At 33.8% G+C, this 13,397-nt stretch overlaps 1 protein-coding gene across 1 annotated transcript; it reads left to right on the forward strand.

The window, feature by feature from the left end:
- The first annotated feature begins 9,061 nt into the window (after positions 1 to 9,061).
- LOC129742674 (uncharacterized) lies at positions 9,062 to 10,300 on the forward strand. The gene has a single exon (XM_055734600.1). It carries the CDS (start codon positions 9,062 to 9,064, stop codon positions 10,298 to 10,300), a length of 1,239 nt encoding a protein of 412 aa, XP_055590575.1.
- The last annotated feature ends 3,097 nt before the right edge of the window (positions 10,301 to 13,397 follow it).

A 13,397-nucleotide genomic window follows, 5' to 3' on the forward strand; every position in this document is an offset into this window, starting at 1 on the left:
ATTTGTTTTGGCCATCATTTTTGAATATTTGACTTTCAAAGAGAAAATAATAAAAACGCTGAGAACTTATTTAGTGATGCAACTGATATTTTTGCACTGTATTTAATACATTACTAATTTAATATATTTTTCATTACCATGATAAGTGCATTTTGGGAAAACTTCAAGCTATAATGTCTCATGTCCACGAGTTTGGAGTATGGCGAAACATTTTGTAAACATAATTTCGGCGCAAAAAGGATAGATATTCAAACTGCTTCGTAGGCGACTATGGTGAAAAAAGCTGTTTGAAAATGGTTATTAAAAATCTTTTTCATCATTTTTTATACAAATTTCTATAGCTTATTTTTTCAACTCCAAAAAATACCCCATCTAAAGCTTATCAGGAGCTGGAAGTGCCCATAACACAGAATATTAGAAATACACTCAAAAAACTGTCACGATTCACGCTATTCATCGGTTTTAAAAATTCTATCTCCATAAAGTACAATTTGCAATAAATTCCAATATGCGAATCTTTTTCTTTTAATTAGTAATTTATGTAAACTCGAGCCGGTTAAATTTGCCTACCTACTTCAAGCAGTGGGGGACAAAATTGGAAGGGATGGGGGAGCTCCCATGTAAATTTAAGATAAAGAGCTTTTCAAAGAAAGGACCATATTTAAAAAGGTTTTATTGGATACAGAGTATAAATTTGAGATCTTGAAAAACGAGTTAAGAGATCAAGTTTCAGTAAATAATATATACCATCTTTGAATTGCAATTCAGAACTGCAGCTGCAGCTCTCATTTCAAAGTTGTTGGGTCTGAAGTATGATGAGGTTAGATTTAAAAAAATTCTCTCTAAAATCTAAATTTGAATAAATTTTTACAAATTACATTCATTTTCGGAAGGTGTAGCAAAGCACAACGGGACAGCTAGTTATATATAAAAACAAAGAAAAAATGCAAAAAAAAAAGAAATTAATTTTTTGTTAATGTAATTGCAGACTTCCAAAAACTGTTTGAAACACTTAAATATTTAAAGGTTTATAAAAGTAAATCAAAGAAATTATTTGAAACAACCATTGAAATTTACCATACCGGTCATCGATTTTGCTGAAACTTACTGAAAAACTAAGATTTTTTTTAGTTTCTTTGTGAAAATTGTGAAAAAATCCGGGCAATATCCTGACTTTTTTCACGATATCCGGGCAACCGGGCCGGACCGGACTTTCTCGAAATTTTGCATCAAATATCCGGGCAAACCCGGATAAAACCGGGCAATCTGGCAAGCTTAGCTTAGAACATAAGGCAAGAAAGAATTTCATGAATTTACAAACTCAAAGAAATTTAAAAAATCATACAAGGTTTTGATACATTTTGATGTAATATTTCGACTTTTAAAAATTATACGTAAAGAAGCTCAAAACAAAAACTAAGATGGTTTTTGTTTCTTATACATATGAACTTAAGAAATAAAACATATTTCAGCTTTTTTGGAGGTTTAATAATGATTATATAGTGGAATAATAGAGTGTTTTTGTGTGCCCCCATCATGTTTGTAAAATGCCTCCATCCTAAAATAACAGGTTAAATAGAATAAATATATGATTTTTATCATTGAACCTTCAAATCTAAGCCCTGATTAACATCTTAAGAGAGATTTGAAGATCTTAAAACAGATTTGATAAAGTTTTTCTCATGGATGAACTGCCTTCATAGTGCGGCAACCCTAACTTTTGTTTTATTCCATAAAATTATAATACACATAGATTTTGATAAAACTTTGGCTTTGTCGTACGGAAATTATTACTTTCTATCAGTTTCAATGAAATTATACGGAAATATTGCCCAAAAACAGGAATTTTGTACAAAACATAAATAGGCGCATTTAGCCCGCACGGTTTGAAGTTCGGCATTTTAGACAACACTTATCATAAAATTGTTTTCTCAAAAACGGAAGAAAATTTTAACATAAAAAGTACTCCAATGTATAGAAAACAGATGCCTGCACACGTGTATATAGTTTTTGTACACATATTCGATGTGATATTTGATTAAATCAGTGTTCTGCTTAATAGGCGCATATAGCCCGCTCCTCCCCTACTTAGAATCGGGTCGCTTACAATTTTCGATCCTCTTTGAGCAAAAAACGTACAAAATTGGTGAAAATTTGTTTTTGTTGTTTATTGTACTAAACGTTTAGAGCGAAATTTGTGTGCTCTTTTGATGAATTTCTCAACTTTTCAAATACTCCACACAAATTTCTGCAAAGTTTCAAAATCAATCGTATCGGCCATTTCTTCCACCACTGCGCAATACCAGATGATATTTTGATTGGATTTGCAAAACTTTTTCAATTTTCTATCGACTATTGCTTATTATCTATTGATGGTACGAAATTGTGGGCAGTTAGGGGGGAATATACTTTTTTCAAAAGCATTAATTTTATTCTTCTGGTACCATTCCAATACATTTCGGGTGTAGTGCAGCTGGCAAGATCGGGCAAGACCTTCACGAGGCCTTCATGTGACAGAATTACCGGCAAAACTCATACAAAGCAAGGCCGTGCGAACGGGGGGAGGGGGTTAGGGGTTTAACCCTCCCCCCCTATGGAGATTTTTTCCAAGTAAAATTTTTTAACGTAGAACCGAGAAATCACTTGATCTTAAAAGGTGTTAAATAGGTGTTAACAAGCAAGTCAGAAATTTTCCTCGCCTCTGGCGGAAATATGTCTTAAATCACCCTAGGCTTGAAACAATTCATTTCAAGACATTAAATATAAGCCGGTCACGAATTGAAACTTATTTATAATTGTAAGTTTCGATTTGAAATGCAATCAACCTTTTGTATTGAAACTCTAAAATTGGCATACAAAAACCCTGCCTCGTCTTTAGAACGAATTTTTATTGATAAGTGTAACTAAACAAGTTCAAAGTTTGAAACCAACCATTTTAACTTCAAAATTATTTCATCGAATACTAATTTTATACATCAACAAGTTGGAAGTCACTCACAATTGTCATCAGAGTTAGCAATACAAAATCTAAAACCTATTATCCTTTGCTTTATCACTAAAAATTTTGATCTACTAAAATCGTGCTGATATTATATTCTTCAATACGCTAATTTCAGTTTAAATTTTGTGTTGTTTTTCTTGTTCTTCTGAGCTAGTTTTGACTTGTTTGGTTGTTCTTTATATAAATTTGACATTTTATTATTAGATTTTGTATTTTAAATAACGTTTAGCTTAGCTTAGCTTAGCTTGATTGACTACTCACATCCACCTTAAGTCATTGAAACCGAAATGTCATTCAAAATTTGGAATTATACTTTTAAAATGATTTAAAATTCTTGCTTTCCATTGTTCATTCCATCATAATAGTACTAAAGCATTTCGAATTCTATAACCGCTGGTGTGGCTCAGTAGAATGAATTCTACATCACCAATGGTTGCTACTCCGTGATTTTGTATTTTAAATAACGTTTAACACAAAAACACAACATTTTTAAATCAGGGTTTTAAAATAATTATCAACTTTCCCCAAGACTTCAAGCAATTTTGAGTTCAGTGAAAAAAGTTATAGAGATATTTTATTTGTTAACTTTTCCCCATTTTTAAAAGAAGTATTGAACCGAATTGAATTTTAAATATTTTCAAAGCAAAAATCTAATCGTTTTTTTAGTTTTGAAAAAAATTTGTTCAATGAATTTAATTTTCAAAAACTTTATTTAGTAATGTAAGGAATATTTGTAATGATATCTTTCCGAATTTTTAAAAACTATTGAATGAATTAGGTGTAATACCCAAATTAAAGTTCTAAGACAAATTTTGACAAAAGATTCGAGTTATTTGAATGGCTAGACGAGTTTTTTTTTGTAAAAAAATACTACTTGAATGCGATAAACTCATTTTTTTCAATTTTACATTTTCTTTTAATTTTTAAATAAATTAACCGAATTATAAAATCAAACTATTTAAATTTTAAGAAATCTTTTTTATAAGTGTATCTTTGTTTTTTTTTTATTTGAAATTTTTGTGTTCTAAAAACGGAATCTTTTTGTAAGCCTTTGAAACTTCATTTTTCATAAAAAACATAGTTTCCACGTTCTGTCCTTTGCATGACCCAATATTTCAATTGAAAGCCACAAAATATTCAGAGCTTGAATTTCCAAACTTGAAAACCTTCGATGGAAAATTTATAAACGATTGAATAATTTTCTTTACATTAAATCAACTTTATTGAAATGTTTATGTTATCTAATTTTTTGGTATATTATCTTTTCGCAACAAAATATGGGATTCATTATTTTAAAATAGATTTTATTAATTGATAAATTGATTTTCGGCGATTTCAGTCACGAAAAAATCATACAACGATTTTTATTTTTTTATCCGACGTTTCGGCATTTATTATGCCTTTTTCAAGGAGTCTATTAATATAACATTATTAATGATGTGTTTAAAAAGGCGTTACAATATATGGTGTACTTACTGAAATTTCTCGTTTTAATTGTCCAAAAAGTTTTTTGAATCTGCTAAACTGTCTAATCGGGAAATGTAAGTCCAGTTGTCTGTGGTGTATAACAAAAATATTGTAAGTTGAGCTTTCTACTTGCATGCAATCTTCCTTGGAATCTGTTCTACTTACTATTGATCTGGTTGCGATGGATATAACACTTTGAAAGTTTTGAAAACGAAAACGGATATAAAAATAATTTTCACTGTTTTTGATGTTGTTTTCCACCTAGCCACTACTGATGTTTGTTGTATTTTGTGTGTTTGTTGTATTTTGTGTGTTTGATGTATTATTATGTGTATTGGTGTGTTTATGTTTGTTTTTGATGGAGTTGAAAATGCCGGCATAGATGACACTGAACCCTTCAGTATCAGTCTTCTTATTTACCGTGTTGCCATTCCTCGCGATGTGACACATTTCTAAAGTTTGTAGACCGGAAGTGAAATTGTGACGATCAATTATTCTCGTGCTGTTCAAATCAAAGGAGTGATCGTGTTTTATGCTGTGATGAAGTAATGCAGTTTGTCCATTCAAATTTGCCATTCGCGCGTCGTCTTTATCCACTCCTTCGCTTCGCAGTTTGTCCAATGCCTTTTTGTTCGATTTGTGTCCGCCAATCCTCTCCTTAAGTGTGTTTGTTGTCATTCCAATGTATTGAGAATCGCAGTCATTGCAAGGTATCGAGTTAACGACGTTCGAAAAATCGTCCTTGTGTACCGGATCTTATACTTTCGTAAAAATCTGCTTTATTTTAGAAATCGTTTTCGTAGCTAACTTTATCGATGAATAGTCTGTTTTTAGAAATTTTCCGATTTTGTCGGTTAATCCACGAATGTACGAGATGGATTTGTATTTGTATTGCTCAGTTTCAATCAAATCCACTGTCTTTTTACATTTTCGATTGTTAATTAACCTATGTCGCAGTGAAACAGGATAATTGTTTAGTTTGAGATGAGAATCCATTAGTTCGATTTTGGTTTTCTCATCTACTTTCGGAGATAGTCGATCAACACGACTGATGAAGTTTTTTGCGACGTTAATTTTCTGGTGAAGTGGATGAATTGACAAATAATCCAAAAAGCGGTCACTAGCGATCGGTTTTTGATACCAGCTTGTTATTATTGTCTGATCTTCTTGTCGTGTGAGAAGCATGTCGAGAAACGGTATCTTCCTGTTCACTTCCTTTTCACACGTGAATTGTAGATGTTGATTATAACTGTTAAACTTCTCAACGACGTAATCCAGCTTGGATGGTGGAATAGCTGTGATAAGATCATCTACATATTTATTTATGAAAGGCAGAGTAAAGTCCAAACTCGATTTTATTAATTTTTAATTTATTTTTCGAAATCTGAATTCGGTCAGTATAATTGAACATTTTGTATTATAAATATATTAAGTTATAATTTCGAACTTTAAAAAAAAAATTTTTTCCTTTATTTTGATTACTGGAATAATTTTAAAAATAAAAAGGTTTTATCTTTGATTTTGATCTCTTGCGCACTTAAAAAATTTAAATATTTTCTCCTTTTTATCAACAAAAATTCAGTATTTCAACTATTGAATATATTTTCCAAAGTTCAAAATGGATATTTTTTCCAAATCGAGAATTCACATTTTAAATTGTGTTTATTTTTTTTTTCAATTCAAAATTTTTTTTATTGAATTGAATTGATTTGAATTGAAAATGAATAAAATAAATGTCATTATCACTTTTCTAACATTTTAAAATCATCATTTTTAAAATGATCAGACAGTTATATGAGAATTCAAATTTTTTTTTAATCTGTTGTTCTATTTTATGTACTTATTTTATTTTTGTGCATTAATTTTTATGTCCGAAGCTTAATTCAAAATTTTGATTCGCATTCTTGTTCTGGTGATTCGGGAATGTTGATTTCAAATTTAAAAACTGAACTGCCTATTGGCTTTTCTGGTTGTTGCTTTTCGATAAATTTGAAATAAAATAAAAACACTTATTTTGACTTTTCAGCCTACTTTTTTCAGCCTGGTGGTTGGTGACTGATTTGAACCTATGATTTTTTTGTCCAACAATGCACGAATACAAAAAAATATATTTGTAACTTTTTGATTATTCATTTTTAAGTACTTTAACTTTGCAAGTATTTTTTTACTACTTTAGAAAATTGGTCTTTAACCTCAAAGGTGTGCTTAATTCGCTTTCATCTATGGTTAAAATCTTTGAATTTGTTAAGGAGTCTGGTAGATCAAACTTAGTTGATTTGAGCATATAATAAGTTTTTTTAGGAGAGCCTCTAATTTAAAAAAAAAACTTTTTCTATACTCAAATTAAACAAACCTAATCCTCTATCCTAAAGCTCTTTAGCAAACTCAAAAATTTTAACGTTTTGTCTATTGGTTTCTGAAATATAAAATACCGAACTTTCGTGTTTGACGGTTTAGATTTTTTTGCGGTCCTTAATGTGTTCATAATGTTAAACAGTACACCGAGAAAATATAGAATTTTATGCAGATGTTTTAAGGTGAAGATCAGGTACATGTTTCTTTAAAAGCAAATATTTTTCATAAAGAATCAATTCCATAACGAAAATCCTGTGGTTATCTTTTAAAATAAAATTTGGATTTTTTGCATAAAACAAGACTTAAAAATTAACTCAAATTATACTTTTTATTTGTGATTTCTAGCTGAACTATACTGAACTATAACTATACAAACTTATTTTGATCAAAAATTTGAAATCTGGAAATGGAATTGACAAGCAATTTTAAGTTCATGATCTCTTGAATTCCTCAACATTTTTTGTTGATTGTTAAATGTGTTTACAAGCTTAATTTTTTTCTGAATTTTGAATCTGCATTTTGAATCTGAATTCCGAACCTGAATTCAAAAATTGAGCTTTGAATCTGTATCCGAATTTCTATACGATTTCTTAATGTACAAAAATAATACGATTCGCTAATCTCAATTCCAGATGAGATCAGATTTTATAAGCGAAGTCCAGAATGTAGCAGAATTTGAAACTTGGGATAATTTTTTGAGGTTTTGGTATTAGGTTTTAGTCTAGATTGTTACTCTTGATTAAACTTACTTTATTATCATAATTTGAATCGGAATTTAAAATTTAGAGTGCAACTCTAATACCTCGCTTGCTTTTTTGGATACTCATGGGGGGGTTTAACCCCCAAAACCTCCCCTCTCCCCGTTCCTACGGCCATGTCCTGAAGACACTTCTCGTTGAAAACTTGTCCTTTTATCCTCACCATGATGGGTTTTCAACGTGGTTGTGCAGACTTATTTCTCCTGTCTCTCGTTCCATCTTGGATAACTTTTCAACGCGTGATCAAATCTTCACGAATTAATAAACACTAGATGACCTTAATTTTTTACACTGATATACGTACCGCGTAAAAAAAACTGTGTAAAAAAAACGTGTTAATTCTCGAAAACCGTGTAAAAAAACCGTGCTAATTGCGGAAAACCGTGTAAAAAAAGAACTTTAAATTTATGCGGCTTTGAAACTTGAAACAAAAAGACATGTAACTAGACACTTTAGACCTTAGACATGACACCTGAGACATGAGATTTGAGACCTGAAACTTGAGAATTTATACTTAACACATGAGACCTGAGATCTGAGACTTGCGAACTGGTACCTTAGACTTGAGACCTGACAATTGAGACATGCGACCTGAGAACTGATACGTGAGACCTGAGACCTGAGACACAAAACATGAGACCTGAGACATTAGACATGAGACATGAGACCTGAGACCTGAGACATGAGACCTGAGACATTAGACATGAGACATGAGACATGAGACATGAGACATGAGACATGAGACATGAGACATTAGACATGAGACATGAGACATTCGACATTAGACATTAGACATTAGACATGAGACATGAGACATGAGACATGAGACATGAGACATGAGACTTGAGACCTGAGACCTGAGACCTGAGACATGAGACATGAGACATTAGACCTGAGACATGAGACATGAGACATGAGACATGAGACATTAGACATTAGACATGAGACATGAGACATGAGACATTGAACATGAGACTTGCGACTTGAGTTCTCAGACACGAGACATAAGACATTAGACCTGAGACATGAGACCTGAGACCTGAGGCTTGAGACATCAGACATGAGACACGAGACATGAGACTTTAGACCTGAGACATGGGACTTGAGACCTGAGACCTGAGACATGAGACATGAAACATAACACCTGAGACATTAGACATGAGACATCAGATGAGGGTCTCATGTTTCACGTTCTTAGTCTCAGAGCTAAGATTTTCCCAACTTCAAAAACATTCTAAGTGTTTTCCTTTGGAAAGGACTTAGAATATTTTCTCTCAAAAACCGTGTTAATTCGCGAAACCGTGTAAAAAAAACCGTGTTAATTTCCGAAAACCGTGTAAAAAAAGCCGTGTAAAAAAAACCGTGTAAGAGTTTGTCCTCAGCCTTCATTGGAATCGGACGTACTTTCACGCGCTCCAATACCAATCTTAAAGGCTATTGTTTTTATGTGTAAGAAGATTACAAGTGTTTTGTGCGCGGGATGAGTCCTTCTCCCGGAGCTCATCCGGATAGGACCATTCCGGAGTGGATGGATCCTCAAGGGATACATGGAAGGTTATACTACATGTTCCTTAAAGCTAAAAAAGGTTTTGAGCTACCCAAAAATCCGTTCGTCATTGCAAGGTCGATCGAGCAGTACGCGGGACAAATAGAAAGTGGGTACTTTGTGAAGAGTAAAGAATGGTACGTGTTAAAAATTCGCAGCAAGGATCAAGCCCGGAAAATTTTCACCATGACTACACTAATCGATGGCACGGAAATCGAATTAGGTCGCCATCCGGAATTAAACAGCCGAAAATTTGTGGTACGATGCCACGAGGTCGCAGGTATGTCTGAGGAAGAACTTCTGAAAGAGCTGTCGCCGCAAAAAATTTTACATGTGAAAAGGATAATGAAAAAAACATCTTCTGGACTGGTTGAAACACCGACACTTATACTGACAATAAATTCGACTGTGATTCCGGAATTTATTAATTTTGGATTCATACGTCTGAGGACACGTCTTTACTATCCACAACCATTAATATGTCGTCATTGTTTGAAGTATGGACATCCGAAAAACAAATGTCTGACAGAAAAGGTCTGCATAGTTTGCTCTGGTATCCACAGCAGCGAAACATGTACGGCCAAATCCAAGTTTTGCGCTAACTGCAAAGGAAACCATTCTCCGCTCGACAGAAACTGCCCAGTATACACGTATGAGACTGCTGTTCTGAAAGTCAAAACCGAACAGAATATAACACTGGAAGCCGCTCGTAGATTAGTAGAAACGCACCACCAAAGTATCACCAGCTATGCAGAAATTGTAAAGAACCACAACGAAGTATTCATGCAGCAGAAGAAGAAACAGCAACCGAAAAAGTACATCGCACCGACCGAACCAAAGCAACAGAAAGACCAACAACAGCAACAACAAATCCAAAAACGAAATCATCACTCGACCGAAAGCATCACACCAACTACAACAGTACACTTGACCGTTTCACCGCCCCGCAAGAGATCAACCCCTCAAGCTTCGCCAATCGCCTCTGGTGACGAGGCTGAAGATGACCAACATCAAAACGATACACTTATCAATTCCGAGACTCGGAAATTGATCAAAGCAACAAATCGTGTTCCTTCCCCAAACCCTTCCTCCTCATCCCAAAACCTACTCCAACCTCCCCTTAACTCTAAAATGAAATTTGACCCTCGGCACAATAATGCTTGTAAAAAGTGAATTGCCTTAATAAATTTTAGTATTAAAAAAAAAAAAAAAAAAAAAAAAAAAAAAAAAACCGTGTAAAAAAACCGCTTAAAAAAAACCTAGGTGTACTTGGTTGTGGCCTTATGCAGAACATTGTAATTATTAAAATACTATTTAACCAAACCTCATATGCAATGGTGGTAAAAGTAAAATAATAGTTAATGCAGGTCATCTTATTCTTAGAAGTATTCAAGGTTTATTTTTAATCGATTGTCATACAAATACGCAACACAATGCTATTGAATTGTTTTTAAATTTTGATATTCCAGTGTAGAAATGTAAAAAAAAATGGATTTTGGAATGTGGAGAGCTTAGGAGAACTCCACAGTCCTCCAAATTCATAAAATTCATAAACATAAAACTTTAAATGAAATTTCAAAATTTAAAAACAAATCAATAGCATTGTGTTGCGTATCTCCAAAAACCTATGAGTTTGGAGGAAAGGCGTAATCGTCTCCATAAATCTGCGCATGGTTACAGTGCAAATAACGAATCCGAAATACCATATGACTCAACTCAAATTTAGGATTGCATGTTTCTGTATACAGGTACACAATTTGGGTAAGCAACAACATCTTTGTCCATCCTCCTCGCTAATTATATCGCAACCACCTGGAACAAATATGTAGCTAGGAACGGAAAACGGAAGCATAATACAATTTTGAACAACCAGTAGCGAATAGCAGCAAGCAGCACTCGAGATGGTAGGGGAAGAGGGGGCATAATGCCCACGTTAAGAAGAAAGCCTTGTTTTAGAATACATATGAAAAGATTAACTTTAATTTTCAATTGAGTATGGAAGTTTGGTTTATTTTTTGTCTAAATCTGATAGTTAGAATAACTGGAAGGTCAAAAAAGGTCACAAATTTGATGAAGTTTGAAGAGTAGGTTGAAAATTGGATTTCAAATTCAGTAGGGGCATAATGCGCATATGTGTGTACCCAATCGCGCCGTTTAACGTTTAATAAGTGTTTATTGATCCAAGTGCCTCCGAAAGTGTTTGCCAGGTAAAAACACTTCTATTCTATTTCACAGATGAAAAAATGTATTGCTACGCGCAGTGCTGCCAGATATACTACAATTCTTGTGAATAGTTAATTAAATCTATATGAAATTTAGGAATTTTAAATATATTCTTTTATATTCAAGTTATGTTTTCCAATACAACTCATTAATATCTTTAAAATTGTTGTGATGAAACTGCATATAAATTTGAACAAATATGAAACATGCTTAAAGATAAAGGAACATGGCGCGTTTTGCCCTATCTAGACATGTTTATTAAAAATCGTTCAAAATAACAGAAAAAATAATTGAATAAGGAAATTTTTCGTTTTGTGATGATTTTCAAGACCAATGTTCATCATAGTAACAGATGTCCGGTAATTTTTTTTGTCGACAGATGCCGTTATTCCTTACGAAAGTCAAGGCACAAATTGCAAGGAATATGGTTTGAAAAGTATTTTTGGATTTTTGCAGGGATTTATCGGATTTTTGATGCTAATTTTTTGTACAAAAGGTTTCTACTGTTAATTAGAAAGGAATAGCGTACCAGATTCTTAAAATAAGTGTATATCTAGCTAGATATCGCAGTGGGGCGTTTTGCCCACACTGGGCATTATACCCCCAGTTCCCCTAACCGGGAGATCGATGAATGCTCTCGTTTCAGCTCTTTAATTCGTTTTCTACATTTACATGTCAAAAAAGGATTCATCCGGATGCAGTCAGAATGGCATGGTATGAGCTTGGTGATGCGATGCAGGAAGCATTCGAGTTCAGGATATATTGTGCAAGGTTATTGCTCAGGTTTCCACGAGCCAGCTACCTTCGTATCTACATAGATGCAGCTCGTCTTGGCCCGCTATACAAGAGACAGCTTCCGAGATGCAAAATTGAGGCTTCCTTGTGCATCTGAAGGAGAACATATGATTCTGCAGTGGAAAACAAGCATTTGTTACCATGATGCTTCTCCATTTCTCTCGTGTTTTTTGCTTCACTGGAGCCACTGCAGCAGGGAGGTAAATTCTTTTATATTTATTATTTAATATAACAATTGCATGGCACCGGTTGTAACATCACTTGATGTACGCTTGCTGCTTGCTGTCTACAGATCCAGATCGAGAAAGCTTGGCCGACCAGCCAGTCAGTCAGCCTGGGCTAAGGAATGAAACTGCAAAACCGTCGGAGCGAAATTTCATTTCCTAGGATCAGAACGCTCTCTAAATGTGCCCTCGAGTCGAGGAATGTGTTACGGATACGAGTTTCGAAGGATTGACTTGTAGCTCTTCGGCAAAGGTAGGTTAGGTATGCAAAATATTTTAACTGGAAGGCAAACTGCAGCAAACTAATATGGTTTCGGATGGAGCCTTGGAGCTGGATGCGGCAAAATTCAGCAACGCCATGTGTTATGGTTACATGTTTCCGGCGCAAAACTAATCAATTTTTCACAACACAACAAGCGGGTCAACGGGAGTTTTTGGGGACGCAACAATCTAATTTGTTGTCGTGTTCTCTTCCGGAAAAATTCTTTTCGATGAAGCGTTATGCGAAATTGAACAATAAAACTAAATTGTCATTCCAAATAAAATAGTTAATTCAATGATCGATGGTAAAAAATGTCAATAATTCATGAATGCAACAGTGCAACAGAAAAAAATATTTTCATACTTTTTTCTTCAATTTTATGATTATTGCTTGTTATGATCGAAACTAGTTGTTTAAGATTATTTTTGGACAAATAACGATCAAATTTTCATAGTACAATATTTTGCTTGCTGCGCTTGCTTGCACGGGAATCTCCCTTAATATTTGTACCAAACATCTGAATTCTGTATACTTTAAATCAGGGATGAGCAACCCGCGGCCCGCGGGCCACATGCGGCCCTCGAGGCATGTTTGTGCGGCCCGCGAAGCCTTTCTCAAATTTAATTTTTTCCCCGATTTTTTTACGACATATTGTTAATTATATTAAAATCCTGGTCCTGATAATTTAATGAAGTATGACTTCATTTGTTCGTAGTTGCAATTGCCCCGCAATCATTCAGATTGGTAACTTTTTCTAGAATGTTAA

Source organism: Uranotaenia lowii, chromosome 2 (assembly GCF_029784155.1).
Source record: "Uranotaenia lowii strain MFRU-FL chromosome 2, ASM2978415v1, whole genome shotgun sequence".
Lineage (NCBI taxonomy): Eukaryota > Metazoa > Arthropoda > Insecta > Diptera > Culicidae > Uranotaenia > Uranotaenia lowii.

Excerpts from the sequence above, each read along its gene's own strand:
- LOC129742674 (XM_055734600.1), top strand. The coding sequence starts at position 9,062 with ATGAGTCCTTCTCCCGGAGCTCATCCGGATAGGACCATTCCGGAGTGG.